Source organism: Ciconia boyciana, chromosome 9 (genome assembly GCF_034638445.1).
Source record: "Ciconia boyciana chromosome 9, ASM3463844v1, whole genome shotgun sequence".
NCBI lineage: Eukaryota > Metazoa > Chordata > Aves > Ciconiiformes > Ciconiidae > Ciconia > Ciconia boyciana.
The window spans coordinates 35,142,183-35,166,235 of NC_132942.1; the positions used below are offsets into that span (position 1 = coordinate 35,142,183).

At 39.9% G+C, this 24,053-nt stretch overlaps 1 protein-coding gene across 1 annotated transcript in view; it reads left to right on the plus strand.

Moving 5' to 3' along the window:
* Window positions 1-2,849: 2,849 nt before the first annotated feature.
* CHST8 (carbohydrate sulfotransferase 8) overlaps window positions 2,850-24,053 on the plus strand; it is a 141,179-nt gene continuing 119,975 nt past the window's right edge. The window contains exon 1 of the mRNA XM_072873172.1: window positions 2,850-3,039. Coding sequence (XP_072729273.1) covers window positions 2,931-3,039 — 109 coding nt within the window. The 5' untranslated portion in view covers window positions 2,850-2,930. The remainder of the gene's footprint in view (window positions 3,040-24,053) is intronic.

The window sequence follows — 24,053 nt, forward strand, 5'->3', positions numbered from 1 at the left end:
GTTACTGTTGCATCTTGAGGTGTCCAGAAGACACTGCAGTGTCTAACCTAAAAGGTTATGTGATCCTGAACATAGCTGTCCTATAGGATGTGGAATAATGTAAACATTATAGCTGTTAAAAACTGCTACTGTAGCATTTGTTGCACTAATTAAAAACTGGCTAGGGATCTTCTTTCTTGATGCTGCCTCTACTTCAAACAAAAACATTTCAACAACTCAAAACCAGGGAAAACGGTTTAGCATTTTAAGCTAATAATAATTGTTTTAGAAACCTATATTTGCTCAAGGGTATAATTCATTCAAAAAATGACCTTAAAACTCAGCGTTAAGCAAATATAAAACCCTTGTTATTTGGGAGTGGATTCTTTTAAGCTGCTCTCTCTCAAATTACGATCGTGCGTTTCTTGCCAGCTCTCTGTCCCACCAGCTGCCAGGGCATTCCCAGCAGAGAAGGGCAGCGCTGCCGACCCCAGCCCAGGGGCTGGGAGACCCTTCAACTTTCTGCTCCATCACGGCCTTGCTGTATAATCTTGGGCAAGACACTTGCCTTGTGCCTGTCCTGTAAAACTGGGGTAGTAGCATCCTCATGGGCGTGCAGAGAGCGTAAATAGGTTACAAAAAGGGAGATTATATTAGGTAATCAAATACAATTCTTAGAAAGCTCTGACTGGGTGGTTTTACAAAATGATGGTGTGATTTTGGTGGTGTACCAGCCTTGCCACAGGTGGATTTGGTTCAAAGTACCCATTTATCCAAACCACTGACTATGTAGCGCAAACAAATTCTGTAGTGAACCAGAGAGGGTGGTTCATGTTCCCTTATGGTTTGCTTGTAACAGCAGTGTTTGGAACTGTAACACAGTTGCTTTGAAGGCTAATCCTCCTTCCCTAATCTGACTCCCCTAGGGCTTTAGAGTTAGTATTTGACCCTTAAAAAAATATATATAATAAATGTATGTGCAAAAAGTCCATCTATACTACATACACAGGCACACAACAGGCACAGATGAACCTGCACAAGGACCCATAGGGATTTGGCTTTGCTAGTGCTGAAAAACTTAGCGATATTTTCTTTTAGTTTTACTTTTAAAGGGGTGAGAAAGGTTTAAGCCAAAAAATAATAAAAATACACAGTTAATGTCTGCCATAATTTTAACAGAAAATAAAGCTGAATTTGCCTATGTATAGAGAGAACTTAGCGCTCTGCATTCATTTAAGATACAAGCATCCACCAATGTTCCTGGCCTGGAGCTCCAGCCACTTTACACACTGAATAAACATAGTTACCATTAAATAACCTTATCAATCAGAGTCACAGAAATTACTTCATCAGGACTGCACAACTAGTGTTCTTCTTTGGTGCATTTTAGAAATTTAGAATACCAGTACACTGCAGAAAATTAAAAACCTGCTGTGGAAACCATGAAAAGCAAACAAGTTGCCCCTGACACCAAATATTCCAGGCACATTGAGAACAAATCTTTAAAGACTTTTCCTGGCATAACTACTTTGAGTCATCATCTTTCCACAACCCATCCTTCCTGCAAACTAATCTTACACAGTCTTTCTGTACTTAAAACCTCCTTTGTAAACAAAGACCACCTTCAAAAACCTTCCTTTAGACCAGGTCACGTTTACAATTAGAAATAGGAGAAAAGCAAAGTGATCGCCACCCCTGCAACCTGTTCCTGATCTCCAGACTGAGCCTTTGTGTTCAATAATTTGCTGATAAGAAATCCAGTTACATTTTTGGGACCCAGTTCCGCTGTGTGTGCTCTAATGCACCTTCCTTCAAGTTACTGAAAAATGCAGGACCAGCATAGTTGTGTAGCAAAAGCATTTATTTTAATTAATAAAGCCATGTGGCACTGCTAATGGTTTTCCTCTCTAGTGCCCGTTCTTTCATTTGTTCACTTCTTAGTATCTTACCAGAACAGACATTGGTTCCAGGAGGACTATTCATGGGCTTAAAGTGAAGTATTAGCCTTAGGGCTGTGCTCGGTGAGGGGTTTAGAATGAGACACAATGTGCCCATCTGGGACTCGGTCGGGCTGCTGCCGCCTCACTGGGGCCGCACGTAATGGCAGGTGTTAGAGCGGGCAGTGAGAAGTCGCAGAACCCAGCCCAGAAACTCACTGGGAGTTCCTGGGGGAGGAGAGGCAGCCGTGCCCGTCGCTCCTGCAGAGACAGCCCGCTTGCTCCCCATGCTCTCTTTTCTCACATTTTCTGCAAGCCAGTAAAAGGAGGTCCAAGCACTGTGACCAGTATTTCCCTTGGAAATCAATCCGCTTGCAGAGCTTTTCCAACGGGTGGCACGGTGACCTGTGGAGCACCGTTTTAGTTTGACTGTTTTTATCAAGGGTGAAGCAGGCAGCTGCCAGTTGTTCATCCTCCTCCCCATGTTTGACATGCAAGGTGCGGCTCTTGTGATCGTTTCCCCCCCATTATCTAACTTTATGGTTTTCATATTGTTTAACCGGTGAAAAATAAAAAGTGACACATGCTTCACTTGAAGCCAGCAAATATTAAGAGGGGTGTCTGTGCAAATTGCAGCCATGGCATGACCGTTTTTCCCAAACTGCACTTTTTAATGATATTCTACATTGTCTTTTCAACACGTTAAAAACCGTGACATATAATTGAAGACAAACTGATGGGGCAGAAATTGACTGAATTACTGCAATTAACTGTACCAAAGAAATACTAGAGAAATCAGCTATTTGGTCTAAACAAGGACTTAAATCTACTAATCTGCATTGAAAAAATAAATGCTCTATATGTTAAGTTTTAGGGGTTTGGTTTTTTACCTCTTGTAGACGTATGACACCAGACTTCCAGATGAGAGGACAAGACTATGAGTGAAGAGTGTCCTGGAGATTGCGTGCAGTTCTTTTCCTGGGTCAGAACCAGATTGATCTGAGAACAATAATTATGAGGCTGACATGTATGTTCTCCTTCATCTTGCTGTTTGGAGCAGCTGGGCTCGTTGTCTTCATTCACCTGCAGGATCCAGAAGAAATAGTTCATCAGCAGACACCAGGTTAGCATTCCTGTTTCTATGTGACTCACTCGCTCTTTCATGTTCAACGTTTTGTACTTATACCCTTAATATGTTTTACATATTTCACAGAGGTTGCCTCAACAAAGGTATGTAATTTTTTTTAATGAAGACTATTTTGAAATTAATTAACGATTTCTTTAAAAAAAAAAGAGGAGTTTGCTTAAAAAACAATTCCAAGAACCAATTAACTGATTATGCAGGGATCTTTGCCAAGGTGCACAGGGTCCAGCTGGATGGAGTTAATTTTCTGCTAAAGTTGAGACCAACTTCTGCTACCAGCTATACCACTATAAATATGAAAAAGAAAAATTTTGCCAAAAGTTCATTTCCTGCAAACACATGCCTCTGAATCCCCCTTTGCCTGTGTATGGTATTCAATGTGTCATGGAGATGCAAAATAAGAAATGCGTAAATGAGTCATGCAAGAAACACAAAATACTTTGGGATGCATTGCTTTAATGTGCTTACTTTCCATTAAACTTTTCATAACTTTCATTCATACGCACACCATCTTCCTGTGCTACTAACTTTAAACTGTCAAGAGCCACAAAGACCACATCCATGTGAGAACTAGAAAACTGTGGGCTGAAATAGCAGTTTCATTTTAAACGAGGGGCACGCAAGAAGTATGAAAAAGCACGAGAACTCTTGATTTCCTTACAGTTGCTTTGTCTTTGACTAAGGCTGTAGTGAAGGCTGGTTTAGAGCCTAGACAAATGCCAGTGCAGTTACTCCAGCTCATAATAATGCCTCTGTGTGCTGAGGCTTGGTCACTGTATTTGCTCTTATATGCACTGAACTTCTCCTTTGACTAAATACATGCTTTATAAAAAGTCTATTCGATTGACATTTTCATTGTACAGTGAACACGATTGTGTGTATTTTAAAGTATTATTAACATTTTTAAAGGAGCTGAACCCTAACACAGAGAACTCTTAAATAATTACATTAAGTGCTAATTTCTGTGTCTGGGTTTATTAAGTGCTTATTTCCATGTCACTAAACAATCTATACTTTAATATGTTTACTCCAACTGCACACCAATTTTGAAAGCAGCCACTCAGCTGAAACTATAGAAATAATGAATCATCTGTGTTGTGCAAAGCAGATAATTAACCAGCCCCTTCAGTGCTTTTGCAATTTATTTTTCTATACTTAGATGCAAAAGAGCTTACAGATTAAAACTGGCAGTACTGGCCACATTCGACTGAAATCGGCCAGTAGATTGGGGGTGAGGGGAAAGACATATGGACAGCAAATGCAGGCAGTACTCTAATGCATCTAAGAATGCGTAACTTTACATTAAAAAGTTAATTCTTTGCTCCTGAAAGAGAAGGAATTTCTAGTGGTGTCTCAAAACCAGTGCCATTTCTTCACCATTTTTTCATTATTGGTCCCTCATCATTACCTGTCGTACCTCTGTCTCTCTGCCACAAACTCTTAAACGCCGACTGGTGACTGTCGTACACTGTGAAGTGATTTTTGAGAGGGATATAACTGTAGAAGGGGATGCCCAAACACATTTAAATAAAAGCAAGTTTGAACAGAGCTCCTACTCCCAGCAGGGAAACTCACTCCATAACATACTCGATTGCTGTGGGCAGGGTTCTGCATAGCTAAAACGTGAACATCCCAACGATGCTGTTACTGCCAAAGGTGTGTAATCAATTGCTCGATTCTCACATTCAATTACTATTTACGTTAATAGGAACCAGACTGTACCCTTGAGTAAAAGGTGCTCAATACAATTACTCTTATTTATGTTTGGTTGATTTTCATGTGTGTTAAGTGCTTTCAGCTCCCAGCGGACTCAGAAACTCCTCACATCCCTTGCTTCTGAAAACAATACCAGTTATCACCAAAACATATTAGGCAGCTTAAAGGACACAGGAAAAAATATCCATTAATTTCATTCAAAAGAGAGGTAGGCTTATTTAATCTCTAGACAGTCTCCTGTGAAAATCTGTCAATTACAAGCGACATTTTTGATTGAGCTGAGAAGGATCCTTCCCTTCCCCTGTCCAGAGTGTTTCTCCTTAACAGGGCCTGTTTCTAATGGAGATCGGATATTGCTATCATTTGCTTGTCTGATTGCTCCCTCAATAGAATTGAACAAATGCATGTGTCATTAAGGTACTTAGGACAACAGATTCTGCATAGCGAAGTTTTATTGGATTAGCCTTTGCTTTTGTATTTCCCATGTAGTTAACTATGTAGCAAAACATATTTGCCAGGCATTGGAATCTCAACAGGAAAGCTGGAGAAAAGTTCAGACACAATTATTTTCCACTGAAAAGCAGCGTAGGAGAATTTTGCATTGTCCAAAAGGGCATTTTTCACTGTTAGTACATCCAGTCATCTTTAATTTAAGATAGTACAACTTATGAAACAAGATTAATAAAAATACTTTGGTACTTTAGTTTTATCTGTCTGTTCTGGAAATTGTTCTTGATTGTTTTAGTCCTAGCAAGCATGATGGTGAGACCTTGATGTACTACTTAAACCAGTATAAAATCCACAGTCATAAAACTTTAAGTAATGCTTACATTACTTTGACTGAGCAAAGCAGTCCTGACAGTAGCTGTTTGTGTTGATTTGTTACTATTCATTTATTCTTTCCCTGTGCTTCACATTGCTACCTAATTGTGATGCTGTACTGAGAAAGCAATATCAAAGTAATTTTCCACAACATTAGTTACAATTTTCTTCTGATCTCTCGAGTGAAACAATCCCATCCTGTTGGCTTCTGTGAGCATATAAACCTTGATTACATTTATCTGTTGGAAACCAATGCTTACAAAGTATATGTGCCCAGGATAGTGGGTGTAGAGCCTTTTTTGCTGATTGACAAACATCCTGTCTGTAGTTTTATTTATATAACGCACATCACTCTGAGCAGATATATTTAAGACAGACAGCCATTTAGGGTGGGCAAAACAGATTTCCCAGGGCAATATATTAAATTCAGTAGATATTCCTGTGGTCATTAAAGAGACAATAACTTCACTTACAACAGTAATTTTCTTGGCATCTATGAAGAGTGCTATTACTATGGAGAATGCAGGATAAAGCAGGGGTGTGGGTTGAGAAGCGGTATGAATGATAGTCATACACCATACAGAAATGTAATGCTCTTCTAATAATTATCCCTGTATAATTATATAAAACTTGGCTTCTGCAGTAATCATGCCATTATTCTTAAACAGACACAGTAAAGGATTTGTTTTGGGTAAGTCAAGAACATTTGCACATGGTGTACAAGAAAAAATTAACACATATATCCCCATCCTAATGCTAATGAATCTTGAATGTATAAATCTCCTGTCTGTGATAGGATATTAAACATACAGAAACTGTACAGTAACGAAATGTGCAGCCAGTCCACTGCTGTGTTTGTCCTGAACCACAAAAGCAGCTGGGACGGGGCCTGTCCAGCCCTGTGGTTAGCAGGAGGCTTCTTCAGCATAACGGCACGCGCCCTCTCTCTCGGGATTTACAGTGGAAGAGTTGCTAGGACTAACAAGCACCTTTGCAGCCTTGGCCAGGGCCACTGCAGTTTATGAGATCGCTGACAGCACGGAGAGCTTGGATTTGTGAGAGCTGCATTTGGGTGGTACAAGAGAGAGCAACGTGGACAAACATCAGCAAGTGAGAGGAGAGTCTAGAGGATGCAACCCATCCTGACAGCTCTCGGGTGGATTTCAAACGCCTGCACAAACTTCTGAGCTGCAGACCAGCCAGTCCATGGGCTGGAGACAGGGCTGTGGTCATGAATAGCAGGCGGGCAGGTAAGGTCATGGATACCGGGACCACTGCTTCCGAGTTGCACCAGGGACGCAGCATCTATAGCTGTACTACAGTATCTACAGCTGTACTTGAGACCATGTGCTCTGTGGACTTTAGTCAGAAGAGGAGGGATGTTCTCAAATGGTATCTACTTTTCTAATAGGAGATTTTGCCAAATAAAAACCAGGGGAAGTATTAATATTTCTATATACATATTAGGTGTTCTTACACCTAATTCTATACACCTGTAGGTAGCAAATTTCTCTCTAGATGGTGAATAAGCCCATGGGAAAAAATTATTGGGGTTTTGCCATATGGTTACTGAATTCACAAACCTGTAACAGTTTTCAGTTAGAACTTCTAAGATGAACATATATGGACACACGCTCCTCTGGGAGCTGGTGAAAGGTGGAAAATACATCTCAAAGGATGCATGTTGTGAAAGCTCCAAAAGGGTGAAAGCAGGGAGTAGAATGGAAATGGCTTTGCAGTCTGACCGTATCAGAATTTGAAAGTCAAGTATGAATATAACCAAGCCTGAAACTCATCTGAGTGAGATTCTGCAGTGATTGCTCTCTTTACCTCATCTACCAGTTCCTAACATAATAACGTCATCTTCTTTATTTTCTGCTTTACTAAGGGTGTGATAGGGAGGTGAGGGAGGAAGGAGAGATGACAGAAAGACTGGCATGCGAATGCTATTGCAAACCTGACGGCACAAGGGAGCCACAGTGCAGAAATCTTACTGTATATTGCAGTAGCCTTAGAGCAAATACCAATATTACAGCTATACTGAAATTTTCTTAATTACTTATTCAGAGCACGTACACCTTGTTACTCACAAATTACAGTCCTATGCACATCTCCATGTTCCCTGTACATTTCCACAATACTATCCTAGTGCACAATGTACCGCTTGTTTGTCATACTGGAAACTTTTTATAAATACAATTGAAAATGAACTAGCATTGATATATAATTTCAGAAGTAATTTTCCTACAATTTGCAACTTACTTCTCTTTGTAAACTGGAAGCCACTTAATCTGCTTCTCAACTAACAGCATCAGAAGAAATCATGAACAAAAGAACCTGGTGACTGTAGCGGAGGCAAGTGGGCTCGCCGATACGCTTTTCAAGCAGAAGCGGCATACTGTTACGTGTGTAAGGGTAGCTTCCACCAACTCAAGAGTGGATGAACCTTCTGCAGTCGCATCCTCCGAGTCTTCTTTAGCTGAACTTCCCCCAGCAAAGAACTTCCCTGTGTGCAGACTAGTTCCCAACGGTCTGCAGTTATTGGGACGAAAAGAAAAAGATCTATTGCCTTGTCTGCTGAGGCAAGGTACTTGTAAGGGAAATGTGGTCTTATAAGTATGATACTCCCTTTTCTGTTGCTTGAAGCGGTTGTGGTTTAGACTGACTGTGAATGTGAACCTGGTTATTTTTTACATTGGAAAGAAGTGCTGGCAACAACTTCATCAGTCTACTGCCATAGGGGGATCAAATGCTGCCCAGATGGTTACAAAGGAAACCCTACACCACACTGCCAGTGCAACCCCATTCAAAGGACGTGCCGTCTAGTGCTGAAAGCAATCGCATATAAGCTGTTTTATCATGAATAATATACAGAGATTGTCTCCCACACTGCTTTTTTCCTGCTTTCATGACTATACCATATCCTTGGCAGTCTTATGAAAAATGCAGCATTTATTTATGACATGGTATTGAGAGAGCGCCACTATTTTATTTTTTTTTTTACTTTTTTTTACAGTTTCTGTTAACATGCTTTAGCAGTTCAAAAGTCAGTACTTTTTCCAGCCTAAAGCCCATTAAAGCAAATACAGCTCTTAAGCTATAGCAGCGCAGGCCAGCATTTATAGGACCAGTATTTCCTGTCAGACCATGAGCAAGTGCTTCACAGATCTGGAGCACTTTGCTGTTAGACTGTGGATTTGGGATCCAAAGCTGCTGTGGTTTGTTCCTGTCCTGCCTTACTGCTCATAGATTGTGCTATATTGTGTTAAATCAGGCAATTCACCTGCTAAAGGTTTCCATTTCCTATTATTACGGGGGTTCTCTGCAGGGCATTCAAGGTACCTAAGGACTGCAAGATCCTACAACAAAAATGCAAGACCAAAGCGTATTAACTGTGAGATTATGACAAAATCTAGTGCATTGCTGGCAGCAGTTATAATCCCACCACAGTGGTGCACACACACATCAGATGACTGGACTCGGATCCACTGCCCACTTATTTGATGGCATAAAGTCCACGTCACCTAATCCCGAATGTATTTATCAGCATAAAACCAGAGTGATGTAGTGCTAAATCACTCACATAGTGCAGCTTCCACTTCCACAAATTTCCCTATCCTCTCTTTATCTGTGAGCGTTTCTTCTCAGATACTGACTGGTTAAAAAAAAAAGGTTTGATATTTCTTTTAAAGCCTCCTTTTAAAAACTGTCAGAGGTTGACACTTCTTTGTTGTGTCTGGCAAAATAAAAAGTGACCTGCCATCTCAGAGCTGCATTCGTTTATGGTGCTTGGCAACATATCACAGGCAAAACTCCGCCGCACTGATATGTCAGAAGACTCTCAGAGTGGCAGCTTTATGAAAGTATATTCCTAGGGAACGAGCCTGGATGCTTCTCAGATTCCCCTGGAAATTTGCAGAGGCATTACAGAAATGTGCAAAAGTTGATCAGCAGACTTTCATTTCACCTCAAAACATTTATTCTAAATACAAGGCTATATTGAATTTTTCATAGAAAATGTGTCAGTAGTAGAAAGCCTCCTTCCATATGTCAGCTATCATTCAGTTTGCTTGATTTTTAAAACTCGATACCACACTGAGGAGCTTACGTAAGTTTAAAATACTTTCTGGATTTTCTAAAGTTTATGCCATTTTAAAGATGTTTTATAATATATGTTTCCATTTCTCAGAGTTATTAAGGTTCCCCTAAAAGCTTAACCAAAACTTCCTCTCTCCAGCAATATCATCCTTTTTCATTTAGTAAACATTAATTTTCCTTTCATGATTCTAGTGGAGCTTGAAATTAAAGGTGGCTTTCTTCTCTATTACGGCTTGCTTTGTGTATCAGCATCAAAACTGCCAGTTAACTACTGCTTTAGCACCAGTCAAGAGAGCATAAAAAGCCAAATAATTGATCTTGTATAGGCCCTACACAAGAGCAACTTCTTGTGGACATCTTTATCATTTTCTCCAAATGAATAATCTATCTATTTTTGAAAGTAAGTGTCTGCTTTTGGATCTGTCACCACTTGACATACGCAAGGTGATTAACTGATTTTAATCTTATTCAGTACAGGCCCTATCTTACAAGATGCTAGCTCATAGCATCAGTGCAGAAAAGCACTTCGATAGCAACTAAGTGGCTCGCCTGCTAGCTCTGCTCTGATGCCTGAAGTGCTCTGCTGCCCGAGGGTCAGAATATTCTGCATCTTGTACAATTAAGTCCCATCTTTGTCCCTTTTTGGTCTCAACCACTTCAGGAGACCTATGTGGTGATTAAGGGGAAAAATCCTCCAGCCAGGCCCTTCCTCCGTTGCCACTTCTGCACATCAGGGCAATTCAGACATGTTCTTTCCCTCTTTTTTTCAGAATCACTATCCACTGACTGTTCATACCTACAGAAATGGAGTCTTTTGGGGCTTCTGTTCCTGCTTTTCAGTTGGAAACCACACATTTTCTCATAAAATTCTTTGCAGGGACTGGATGTCTGATGTTTTGCTCTTTGTAGCGCAGGAGCCAAGGGATCAGTATTTACAGACTTCGGGTATCCCTAAATGATGAAAGCGAAACATCTTGTGCCACCAAGTACGTATGTGCATACAGAAGGAGAGTTACACGGGCTGGGAGGAAATCAAGGGACATCAAGTCCCTTTATGGAGCAGTGGGAACTGAACAGCCTCAGGAGGGAAAAAAAAGCAGGTTGTGAATGAAATTCCTCATCCTTCAAGAAGGCACCAGTGCTCCAGTGCCCTGTTCCTTCTCTATTCTAATTCATTTACCTTTCTCCTTCCATTTGGCATAAAGACTGGCAGTGCTGAGCTTTCTGTAATGATGGCACAGATAATGCTTGGGACAAAGGTATATTTGGCTTTAGAATTATTTTAGGCTCGAATACGCAGGAGTCTTCAGATGGCCTGCACCCACTGCAGTCAGAGTGGCTGACGTGGAAGCATAGGAGACACACAAATCCTTTTTCTTCTGGCCAGGAGGACAGAAAGCACAAGCCCAAACAGAGGAAACTGGTCATTTGCCCAGTGACTATTTGAGAGCGGTGGGAGGGGAGACTCCTTTTTTCAAGCTGTAGGTAGTGCACAATAGCCCAGATCCTACATACCCGTTTCCAGCTTGTCGCATTTTTTTTCTCGACTTGTTTGACTTGACTTTATTTGTTAATAAAGTTCTGCACAGCTTAATGCCCATAAGTCAAACCACAGGAGAAATTATAGACAGCAATCACTGCCGCTCTGTGTGAACTGAATGCAGCTTTAATTGGGTCCTCCTAATTGTGCATGCAGCTGCTAGGAAAAACATAATGATGCTTATCTCATACAAGAAAACAAATTCCTCTCATTACTCCATTGTAAACAAATGAAAAGGTGTGTATTCAAATAGTCACAAAAGTAAAAGTATACACCTGCAGGTAGATACCGTGAATTTTATGCCGTAGCAAAGCAATTCTGTACTCATTGAGACTTTAATGTAGTTCACTCTAATTGTTTAAAACTCATCCTGAAGACTTTGGTGAGAACTTCAGCAGGGCTGGGATATCATTCACATGCCCAAAACAAACAACAGCACCTCAGCCACCAAGTTCACTTAGATACTGTGAACAGCCAAGATTAATAGTGGAAACCAATCAACTGCTTTTTTATAAGCTGTTAAATTGAAACCTGCCCCTCCATTCATTTAGCTCAAGAGACGTTATTACCTTGTAAACAGGAGGCATCCTTAAGTCACTACCTAATTAAAATTCCAATTATTCTGCATTTATGAGCTGCTCATTCTCATGCTATTAAAGGGAATTAAGTTACTCAAGAATGTACAGAGTCAGGTATTGTTTAACACCTATATATTGATGATGTGTTCAGTGCTGCATGTTAAACCAGCCATGTCACTGCCTGCTCCAGTAGCATTTCACCAATACCTGCAGAATGCTTCTGGGGATGATTTATATTTTGCAGGAGAAAAACAAAATGAACAGACCTTAGCAAACCATTGTAACAGCAGCGTTAGGAAAGAAAAGCATGTAAATGGGAGAGAAACAGAAAAAAAGGTGTGTGTGGCACACAATGCTAGGAAAGGAGGTCTGAGAAACGCAAGTTGAGATTCCTTTTCTGTTCTTCACATTTGGAATTATTTAATGAAAGGAGCTTTGTGGGTTTTTTGTAGAAGAATATCCAGAGAGACTAGTTCTGCTAGATACTTCAAACATTTTTTAAAAGGAAAATAAAAAATATTATTAAAACCAAAATGTTTAATTAAATTAGAATGTAACAGAAAATTTACTGTAGTTTTATAGTTCATGTTAACAGACAATGGGCCCAGAATCAGTAGGACTGAAGTTCCCAGGGGTGCTAAAATGGAGACAAGGGAAGTAGTAAGGAAAATGAATATTTACTACAGTAAATTTACAGTAGTTAATGAACTTAGAAAGAACACCTTAAATTTTTAAAAGCACTAAATATTCCTAATGAACAATAATGATCTAATTACGTTATACTTCCATATACAAATCTTTGAGACATAACATGTTCTTAATGTCTACACATTTGCACACCATATTTTTCCTCTTGCTTGTTTCCAGAGATCAAATTATATATTCAGTATATTCTGATTGTTCTCTGCCTTATCCTCTAAAGACACTGGCTTCACTTCTTAATTGAGACCCAGTGGAGATAAGTTCACCACAACATAATTTAATGAACTACGGAAGAGTTACCTTTTACTGCATGAAGTATCAAGCTGCATGACAGAGAAAGAGTATCTCCTAGGTGATGTTTCAGTAGATAATAATTAACTAAGACATCTCCTAAAATAATACCACCCACACACAAATGCAGCCCTTTCCCCCTCTGAAATTGGACAACGCATAAAGCAAGTTAATAAGCCAAGGACACAGTTCCTAAAAGGAGTTCAGTGACACAATTTCCTTCCTCCATGAAATCACACATTAGAAATCGGAGACCTACAGTACAGACGCGTGAATTTTACTCTTCTTCCCCTTCAGCTTCAAAGGCTGAATGGTACTTGATTTACCCTTCACGTTAGTCTTGGATGTGCCATCACCACAGTCCCTTCCAAGTGTGAAGATGTTCCTTTTCGCTCTGAATGACTCTGAGCAGATCAGCAGAGGTACTCTCACCGCATGCAGCTGTCATCTCGGCGCCTCCTGCCCTCTTTACTTCGGGGCTTTGGGGAGAAACTTCTGCAGCATTGGCCTCACTGCATTTTTGGTTATTTACTTATACTTTTGTGCAGGGGAGAAAACTCTGGCTTTTAAACATCTCACATGAGGCAGCCTGGGGAGCAGGACTGAGCCGCCTGCAGTCTGTCTCTCAGGGACACGGCAGACAGCACACTGCCATCCTTCTTCACCTCCCTCATCCAAGCGTGCGCCTTCCAGCCCTGTCCTTACCTTGCGTAGCGAAGGCATCTCTCTGTCCCTTGATCTTTGTATATTTTTGTTGCAATTTAATGTTAATTAGATTTCAAAATCCTCAAATTAGGGAGTGTGAGTCAATGCTGGCTCCTACTGAGTTCAGAAGGGTGCCTGTATTTATAGGCATTTTTACAGCATTCAGCCACTTTGACCACAGCCCTCCCTCGCCACCACAAACAGATAGTCATTTGAGATATATATATATAAAACAAAAGATGTTTCACAAAGAACTGCTGAGACAGCGTTTCAAGAATTCTGAATATTTTAACATCCATTAATTAAATGTTTCTGAGTTTCTGTCCTTTTAGCAACCAACCATTGATGCTGTAAAAACATTCAAATGAAGGGCAAATTGTTAATATTCCAAGAGTAACCCTATTTACTATGAGAGCAGCTCTAATTAGCAAGACAAACCATCTTCTTGTAGTCATTTAGAGGAATCAGAAGTAAGCACAGCAACACTGGTCTTGATAGTGGCAAAATATTTACCATCTCCTGTCTCAATGGAGAAGGTGCCCAGAGTTAGAAGCTTACCTTGGGAAAAGGCAATTCTGTTTCCCGGCTTTGACTTTGCTCCCTAAACAAAGCACTCATTTGATCTGTTGCATGTAACGACTGCATTTTCTTAGCCTAGTTGCATTAATCTGTCTCTCTTTCTTATATCTAGTAAGCTGAAGTGTTGTTTGGCAGGAATTTCACAAAACAAAGATTTCTTGAATGCATAGCTGCATTTGGGTTGCTGTGTCCATCTTCTCCAGAGCCATGGCTCAGCTGCAGGGCACCTGCAGGGGAAATGGAAACCCAGGTGCAGGTGGCCAAGTGGGTTTTTTAGGCACAGAATGGGACAATCCACAAGTTGTTTCTCTGATAATGTTCCTACCACCAGGAGAAAATTGGTATTGACTAATAAATACAGCCTTCACAGTCAAAGCAAACTCAGTGCTGAACAGCAGACTGCAGTCATGGGGTAGGAGTGACCATCGACACCTGTTAGGGCTGCTGCCGCAGACAAAAACCGGTGTCCCACAGTGAGCTGGAAAGCAACGTGGTCTGATAGTATCATGGGCAGAAGGCATCATAGCATCCAGTTGCTGTAATACAGCATGCAGCACAGCGTTCACATTGCCATGATGTTTTGCCCTGGGCAACACACACTACGTCATGACGTAAGGCCAGTGAAAGCCTGTCCAGCCAAAGCCAGACGTAACGTCCCCGAGCCACCAAGGGGTGGTGGCCAGTCAGGCAGAAAACGTGTGTGCAAAATATATGGGAACAGTTCTACACTACACTTTCAAGCTTTGTTATCTCTCCATGCTATTTTAATTTATGGAGCTAAAACGTCCCCTCTCCCTTAGCAGCAGGCCTAGGTAGTGCCTGTTGAGTTCATTGAAGAGAGCTGATTGATTTAGCTGGTTCCTTTTCTCTGCAACAGGTTTAGTAATTGCACAATTCTCTGGGCAAGATCAGGTCCTAAAGATGATAGGGGTTTTATCCCTCAGCGTAGAATTAGTAATAAAAGCAGAATGGAAGTCTCTCCATCCTCACAGTGGGCCACTATGGTGTCAGTGTCAAATATAACTTGACAAGACAGCCGATACCAGAAGGATTCTCAGAGGTGGTGAAGGCAATACAAGATGTTTCTTTAAATCAAATCTATCTTGTAGGTTATTTATACTAAGGGGGAAAAAAACTTTTCTAGTTTTATTTTTTGCATTTGCTGGACTTAATACGTTGCAGTTTGTCTTTTAAAAACGAATGCTCAAAAGCTATTGAAACATTTTGCAGTTAGCACGTTACCCAGCGGGGCTGTATCATGACTGCAGTGTGTAAATGCCAAATAGCTTGTGTCAGTGGCTGGCCCTGATAAATCAGAGTTTAAAACAAATACCACTCAAGCTTATCTACCGGTACTACTGTTTATATTGAATCAATACCCTGGGGCAGTGCCATCTGATAATGTTCTTCATAGTCCAGGGGAAGCTTTCTCACCATTCCCACTGGACAGCCCGCGAATGTTTCAACCAAAAATCATCCTTCTAAACAAATATATTTGAAATTTAAATTTTGCAAAATTTTATTTCTTGGAGAAAAAAAAAAAAAGAATAAGGGTTAAAACACATCCCAGAAAAGAATGAAACATTCTAGATTAAACAAAATGATCAACACTGAAAGGTAAGCGACATTGCAGCAGGGAAAAAAAAAACCTTCAATTTATTATTTTCCCAACTTTTTTTAGTTTAGCTACCAATTCAAAATGTTGACCTAGTCTACTTAAGTGGCATTACAAAGGAAATCTAGTATTTATAAAGTAAACAATCACTCTTAGACATGGCATTAAATACAACTTGCTCTCCTGCTGTGTCGAGCTCTCTTCTCTGCTTCCCATGATGCAAGAGCAATGAATGGGTCTTTTGGGGGCCTACCTGATATAAAGCGAGAGATGTGAAAAATGTGACTTAATTAGAGATTTTTATTACAGTAAAGATATAATCCCTTCCTCAAGCATTATAGTCCTAAACAAAGTAATTACTGCCATATATAGCAAAAAATGTATAGCATGAACATGTATAGCAAAAAACCCAGCCCCGAGCCCAGCAATCATAAACTATGTTGCAAGATAACCTACCAACCACTGCACTGCCGCTGAGGAAGCACCTTCCCACCGGTGCCTATTTTCAAAAGCCAAAAGCAAAAAACCTGCATACACACATATATGAAACCTAATGAGCTCCAACATACAACTTCAAAATGTTTATCCAAAGCTTTATAGAGAAGCTAATAGTTTTTTAAGTGCCACACAAATTTATCGAACTGAAAAGAGTATTAACATGATATGCTAATGAAACCTGCATTTAATAAGATATATATCCATTCAAATTCTCTGTACCTTTCTGTCACCACAGCATATTTCAAAAATGAACCATCGAGACCGCAGTTTAATCTGATATAAAATCAAATGATCCATGTTAACAAGACAATTAAATAACTGTCAGAAACTAAAGAAAAAATTATCAGAAGTTCACCAGATATAAACTGGTTTTGAATAATGTGAAAGCACGATTACACAGTATGCAAACTGAAAGTTGTTACTGTGATTAGAATAATAGGGGTGGTAAATTAGATATCAATTTTATTATGAAAAAAGTCTAGCTCAGGTGCTTCAAAGAAAGCAAAACTGCAAATTACATGCTGTTTATGTTGGCCTACTTAAAATTACTGGAGAATGCATTACAAGGAAATTAGCATTTGGAAAGGTTACTTGAAGGCAGTAAAACTGAAAATTATGACAGCTGCTTTTCTGCTGGACATGGCAAATAAAGTGATGCACCATATATGTTACATAGAGGTTTGGTAGATACTATTTCCCACAGTAAAACGTTACCATGCAATGGGTACGAACCACGGGGATTAAACCTTACACTTAAAATTCAACAGCTTCTAGCTAGTAATATTGTATACCTACAGTCTGAAGATGCAATATAGGGATTTCTCCCCAGCAAAATTTTATTCTAGAGGCAATGCATAAACAGTCTTGTACAGCTCACTCATAGGTACATTTGTCAACTTTACTTTTGCAAAAACAGCCCAGATGTTGGATGCTCGGAAACACTGTGGAGCTGATCTGTGAGCACAGCTCTGGCATCCTTGTTTCTGCTTCTCCACAATCACTTTAGTGCAGTAGCTGTCAGTAAGTCAGTGTGGTCTGTGGACCCCGGGAAGTTCATGGATTGCTTTTAAGGTAACTAAAAGGTCCAGAAAAAGGTAAGAAAAGTAAGCTTACACCTAGCAGACCTCAATATAAAGAGGTCCATATGTCCACAGAATAATTTTAGAGGCTCACAGACTTAATGAAGGTTGAAACTGCTGTTTTAAGGGTATAATTACCAGAAATGCACCAAAAGCTATGCGTTTGGTTTGAACTACAAAACAGAAATGATCTCTCCAAAAGGAGATTGAAGTAAAGCACAGTCCTTCCTGGGTGTGTAATATTAGGAGTGCTCTACACCAGATACAAATAACCACACAGCTGAAAAGTTGCATTATCTCACTGGGCCAGCACAGGAGCAGGGTCAGGAGTAAATGTGCCTGCACTTAATAGCCCTTTTTGCAGTCTCGCTCAGCTTCAAGCGGAAAAAAAACCAGCACCACATTTCTTCAGAAGCCACACAATATTTGTTTTGTCTTTATTCGGGGAACTTTTGAGGATGACTCTTCATGTAGCTCTTCTTCCCCTGCCTGTGGTTACCCGTACTGCTTATCCATCACCCCAGGAGTGAGCAGTGCTGTGTGCCATTCCATGCGGGCCAGGCACAGAGAAGCAGCGCATTAGCTATGCTCCAGCTGTTCATGGCAATCACATTTAACCCTCCTTGCAAACAAAGATCTTTCAGATCTCTTCTTCTAACATTTATTTATATATCTGAAACAACAGAAAGGGAAAGATATATCTGGGGAAATAACCAAAGCTTCAGAATCTCCAGTTAGGTTTAAAATTCAACTTCCCCAAAAAAGCATGCAGAAGTAATGCACAGAGCCTCTGCTACAGCTGGTGGCAACCTCATCCTTTAAGCTGCAGTTTGGTTCAGCCACTGTCCCCCTGCCCAGACAACAGTGCAAGCCCTTATGGAAGTGAGTGTGACTGGACAGGGACAGTATCTAGCAGTCCTACAGGCAAGTTAGAGCCTTCCCACTCCAACACCCAAAAGCATCAGTGGTCAGCCTCAGCAGGTTCCAACGACGCCTCTGCTTTCAGCCTTTTGGTGCATTGGGTGCATAGATCTTTCTATGATTGCTTTATCCACTCATACACATAAATAGCTCATTTGCTCAACAATTGTTAGCTCCTAATGCAGGTGAAGGTTCACGTACATAAGTGCTTTAAAAATAGCTTTAGAAAACCTGATTCAAAGACCATTGAAGTCACTAGGAACTATTCCATTGACTTGGATTGTGTCCCAAGTACTTATCAGTTCCTTCAGTCCTGTGCTTCAATAGAGTTGAACTCCGCTTACTGAAGATGATACTCTGCTTTTTTCTTATTACTGGTTAAAATTCATATTCACAGTGCAGCACTTTGAATCAGTGGTTTTCCCCAGATGCTTCTGATGCTTATCCTCCTTTGTTAAAGAGAATGCTACTTCATATAACAGAGCTGGTAGCCTCTATTCAAAATCTACCATGCTGCAAAGAATGATGTTGTCAGACAGACTGATCTTTCTCCAATAGCTTTTGCAGCACTTTTGTTATAAAGATGTTAAAGATAACATGGAAGAGAAAGGAACAGATTTAGAGTCCTGGGATAACAAAATACAAAGCATGACAAAGAATCATAATACTGGTACTTGTAATTGAAAGAGCTACTGAGAAAGTGTATCCTGGGCTTTGGGGAAGAATACGGGAAACAAGAGTAACGTAGGCTGCTAAAAAAATAAATAGATTTTTGTGAAAAAGGATAACAATAATTTTTTAAGCATTGTTAATTGTTTTGTTTCATTGTTGTAATTGAGATTTAATTGTGGTAACTGGAAAGAGCATCAGCCCAAGACAGCATACCTTCAGGAGTCTGAGCCCCCAGCTCACAATTAAGTTAATCCAGGGAACTATTAAGTACAATAAAAGACTAGGAAGAGCATGTATATCATGGGAACAGAGATTCACAGCAGTTATTCTAGCTCTGTGAAATAGAAATTATAATGAACAGATTTTAAAATGCATTGATATTGAGAGTCCTTAGTAACATTACAGTAACTTAACATTATGGTGCAGCCTTTAAGGCCGAATTCTGCTTGCATGGTCAAAGTTTGTATGTAGACTGTTAGGTGGCATTTTTCAAAGCAACAACAACAACAAATCTCAATCTCCCACCATTAAACTTTAACTAGTAACTCTACGGGTAGCAGATTTATGCTAGTGCTAAATACTTTGCAAAACTTCAAATACTGAAGAGTAGAAAGTCAAGTAAAGAAGAGCTAGTTAAATATACAGGGAACCAAGTACAAGATTTATTATGCAAACTACACATGCCCAAAGGCAGCTTATGCAAGAGTGGAAGGGATTCTTCTAATGCATATCATCATCCTTCATGGAAATTGTTCTATGCTTCAACTAAACAGAAAGTACAGGTTGCCCTTAGCTCATCTTATTTTTATTAGATTTCATATTTCTTGGAGTTAGCCCTTTTCCTATCAGAAAGACAAAAAACAATCAGACAAGAAGCCCCAAGACAGTAGCTACTGTTAGATAAAAACTGGATTTCCTCATTGCTGAGTAATTGCCAGAGTCTGCAGCACGCACCAAGCTGCAATAGCCAGAGAAGGGTTCCTGGAGCACGGTGATGGGCTGTTTAATGGCTGAATGCATTACAGCGTGCAACCAGGCTCTCTCGCATTCATTCCTGCAATGTTTCTCTCTCTTTGCTACACCTAATGAACAAGTTTAAAAGGATCAAACCACTGAGTGGATAATGTACCTGGTGGGCTCTCTCCAAGGATCTTTTTCTTGCTTTCTACCTTTGTAAACAAGTTAAAAATGCAGCAGAGAGGAAAACTGCTAGTGACACTTCAGACCTTGCTAGCTTTCCTACATTACCACAAGTTGTAAAAAGCCACTCTGAATGGCACAGAAAAGTAGTTATGCCAATTAAAAGGGTTGGAGTAATAATTTTGAAGTAGCAGATATCTAACTTGTCATTTTTAAGTGAAGTCTTCTAACATAATTTTTATATTTTCTGGAATTTTTGCACAAAGTATTGTAGCCTGCAGAAGCCTTATAATTAAACACCTATCATAGTGAATAGCATGTACCAGAGTTGAGGATTAGGTGATCTTATTCCTGTAACAGGATTTGCCTGCTAATTGTCACTGAAATGACAGCAGCCTCTGTTAATAGGAGCATAGGAATTGCCATAGTGGCGCAGATCAGCAGCCCATCTATCCATTAAAATATCCTGTCTTTAGCAATGGATGGTATGATATGATTTAGAGGAAAATGCAAGGTAGTCTGCTATGGAATAAACTACTATAAAGTAAAGTTTCTTCAATATTCTCATTAGGACTCATATTTCTTACAAAGCCCCTTTTACTCTGGCAAAGACTCCCAATCTTTTTATCTTCATAGAATTCTCTTTCCGTGACTCCTGAACAATCTCATAATTCAGAAGACATACAGTATGATGCCTCTCCTTGTTCTTCATTTGAATTTGTTTGCAGCATCATGGTCGTGCCCAGAGCAGCTCATGGTGGTTGCATGGTTACAACTTTAGGGAGGACAAAGACCAGAAACTGACGGGTTCAAACATGGTGGTGCAAAAAACGAGATGCGTAGAGAAGACTCTTTCCTACAGCCTGTTGCTGAAATAATTGAGCTTTAGGATCAGTTCAAGAAACCTTGGAATTCACAAGACAACAGCAATAGTAGCAGAAACTGCAACTGAATTCAGTAGTAACTCCTACTGACTACGGGAGAACCACCTCAAATCTTTAGGCAGGGCTGTCAAGAAGGATGTGAGCTACAGCAGCTTCCCTGGGCTTACCAGTAGCAGGGGATGCAGAAGGAACAACAAACCACCTCTGCTGCACCAGCATGGTCCTGCCCCGTCACCCTGTAACGTGCAAGGAAAGAGGATATTGAGGAGGGAGAGGAAAGGAGGTACGTGATGCAAGAACAGCAGCGCTCTGAATATTTGTCTCATCAAGGCTCAAAACAACATCTGCCCATGGGCTAGGTTACAGATCAGTCAGTACCTCACTTCACTTGTAAGCTGCAATCATTTAACGATTTGGGAATCTTGTTTCTTTATACCCACAAAACCAAGTGATCATTCAGAAGACTTACACCATGACTTTTGCATTATTGTTTCTACTGCAAGAATAAGACCAAAACAAGCTCTGAAAGCAGTACGCTGCAATATCAGGTAATTATATCGCAATACATTCAAGCCCTTTCAAATAATTAGTTAGTCAAACATCTGCTGCAAATTAATATTGGGCCAAACTTGTCTCTTGGGTAACTCAATGGACTTCAGTACCATTAGGCAAGGGTTGATCTGTTCCAACACATTTACTGTCTGTGGATAATTTGCTCTGGTTTAGAGCTTCTTCCTTGCATTGCTCTAGCTTGAAATCCTCTTGCAGTGCAGTTGCTATTTACTAGCTTGTGCTGATGCATCCACTTTTTCTGGCTTAACTCAAGAAAATTCAAAATGCACACAGTGTCAAGAAACAAATTTATTCAATAAGCCCTGCAATGTCAGCTCTTACTAATTCTGTAATGCTGGAATAAACAAAGTCAGAAATTATGCTTGGCTTTCCAGCCATCAATAAAACCTCATAAAACTGTAAGGACTCATAAATTTCACTGTACAAAAACTGATATTAAGGCAACTCTTAACTTGGAAAATTCAAATTGCATTTTAACCAAACAACAAATGAAGCTAATATGTATTGACTGCATTAACAATTCATAAATGCACAGAAAAGAAATAAACAGTCTTTATAGTGTTGCCATGTCGTTGAGGCATTGATTAAACTCTGTAGATGCTGGTCTGTCACTTCAGCAGCTATTCAGTAAGTCCAGTGTTTGTCCATCAACGTCTTTTGTCATGGGTCGGACTGTCCTGCTCCTGCTCAGGTTGGCAGCTATTTCAAAAAATGAACTGTCACCATGAGATAATCAATTAATCAAGCATGAATTGCTTGACCGAGTCTTCTAATGAATGTTAACATGTAAACACTTGTCAGACACTTTGCAGACCAGAGGGTTTGCATGGTTATATTCGTCTCTGGGAAGCTGACTGGCAGCAAAGCCCGTAAGCACAGACCTATCTCATTGTGTTAATAATACACATCGCTTACAAGTATTTCTTTAAAATAGATTAGCTACAACCATAATTATTTTATTGATTTTACAATCTTTTCCCCTTCTATGGAAATTGAGGTGAATCTTTACAGGAAGAAGTTGGTACCCCGTAGGAGTGAGGCGAGTAGACATCGTCTCACGCCCTGGTGTGAAAGGTTAATGCATTTTCATGAGCCATTACCTCCTCTCACACGCAAGAGCAATTTATATCCAAACCTTATAATTACAATACTGCTTAGCAACACCCCAAAAATTCTGTTGCTATTTCAGTGATAAGCCTCATTCTTATGGATTACATTTGTCAAATTAATAAGTAAGACTATGCAACAGTTCTCTGTGAAGATGTACATTTTCATTATTTTGTATAAATACAGTGGCTTAAATCACTTTAGCTGTTACTAGCAGAAGAGCGGAGGGTAAATATTTCAGTAAGCCGTATTAATTGTCTACTAAGCTATACAGGATCCTGAGGCATGCTAAAGTATCAGTCTTGTTCCCTAAACTTATTCTTGAACCTTTAAATAAATCATTTTATTATCTAGACTAGTGAACAGAATGGGTTAAAGACTTTTTTAAACAAACAAAAGAATTTTATTTCTAAGGTAATTGGATTTCAACAACCAAACACTGGATTTTGTCCCTCAGAAGTTTTGGGGTTCTTTTTCCACTGAAACCTCCAACAAAACCCACAAAAGAAAAAATTCACTACAACATTATTTTTCTACATACAAACACAATAGTTTCACATAGAAATACACATCTTTTTGGAGCACTTCCCCTCCTGAACAATTCCCACTGAACAAAACTGCACTTTTTTAAACCACACACTTATTTAGATGAAGGATTACAGATTTAGGAGTCCAACTTTAGTCAGGCTGGTTGTAAATTCAGAGCCTCTAGTCATGTATTTATAATGACGAGCCTCACTGTGCCAGTTCGTAAGCAGAACTCCCCTCTGGTTAACATGAGGAGGTGTGCTGGAGACTGGCTGGATGACACAGCCAAGCAGCAGTAAGACTTTGCATACAGAAAATATTTTACAATATGTCCTTTTTTAAATCCAAAATCACAATTTATGGACAGGAACTATGTTTTGATTTTTTTTTTAAATACTGCCTCTGCTCTGAGCACATTTTTTAAAATGCATGAAGCTAATTTAAACATGCAAAATGTCATTCTGTACCTCTATGCCACATGTCAGCGTGTGCATGTCTGCAGGAAAGGGCGCCCATTAGGTATAGGAACACGCAGGATGGATTCCCTTCTGGTACTGGCACACACAAGTTAAGCATATGGGAATGTGTGCGACCCACAGTATGCACACTGATTTGGAAGATCTGACATTTATGAACTTGGATTAAACTGCTTCTCATGATTACAGATTCATGTTTCTGGATGACTTTACCAGGAGTGTCTTGGATGGAACCCTATGGGACTGTTTCATGAGGCACCAGAAGGGTAGCAGCATGCCTAGTATGGTTAGCCTCAGATTTCTCTGAATCTGAGTAAATGACACACAGCAAGCGGTCTAGGAAAATGCCATTTTAATTATAATAATTCTTATTTAGCAAATTCCATTTATGAAAATGGCATACAGTACTGTGGAATCATGTGCATAGGGCTCTTTCAAGTACTAGGGACTAAAGTAACACTGCATGGAG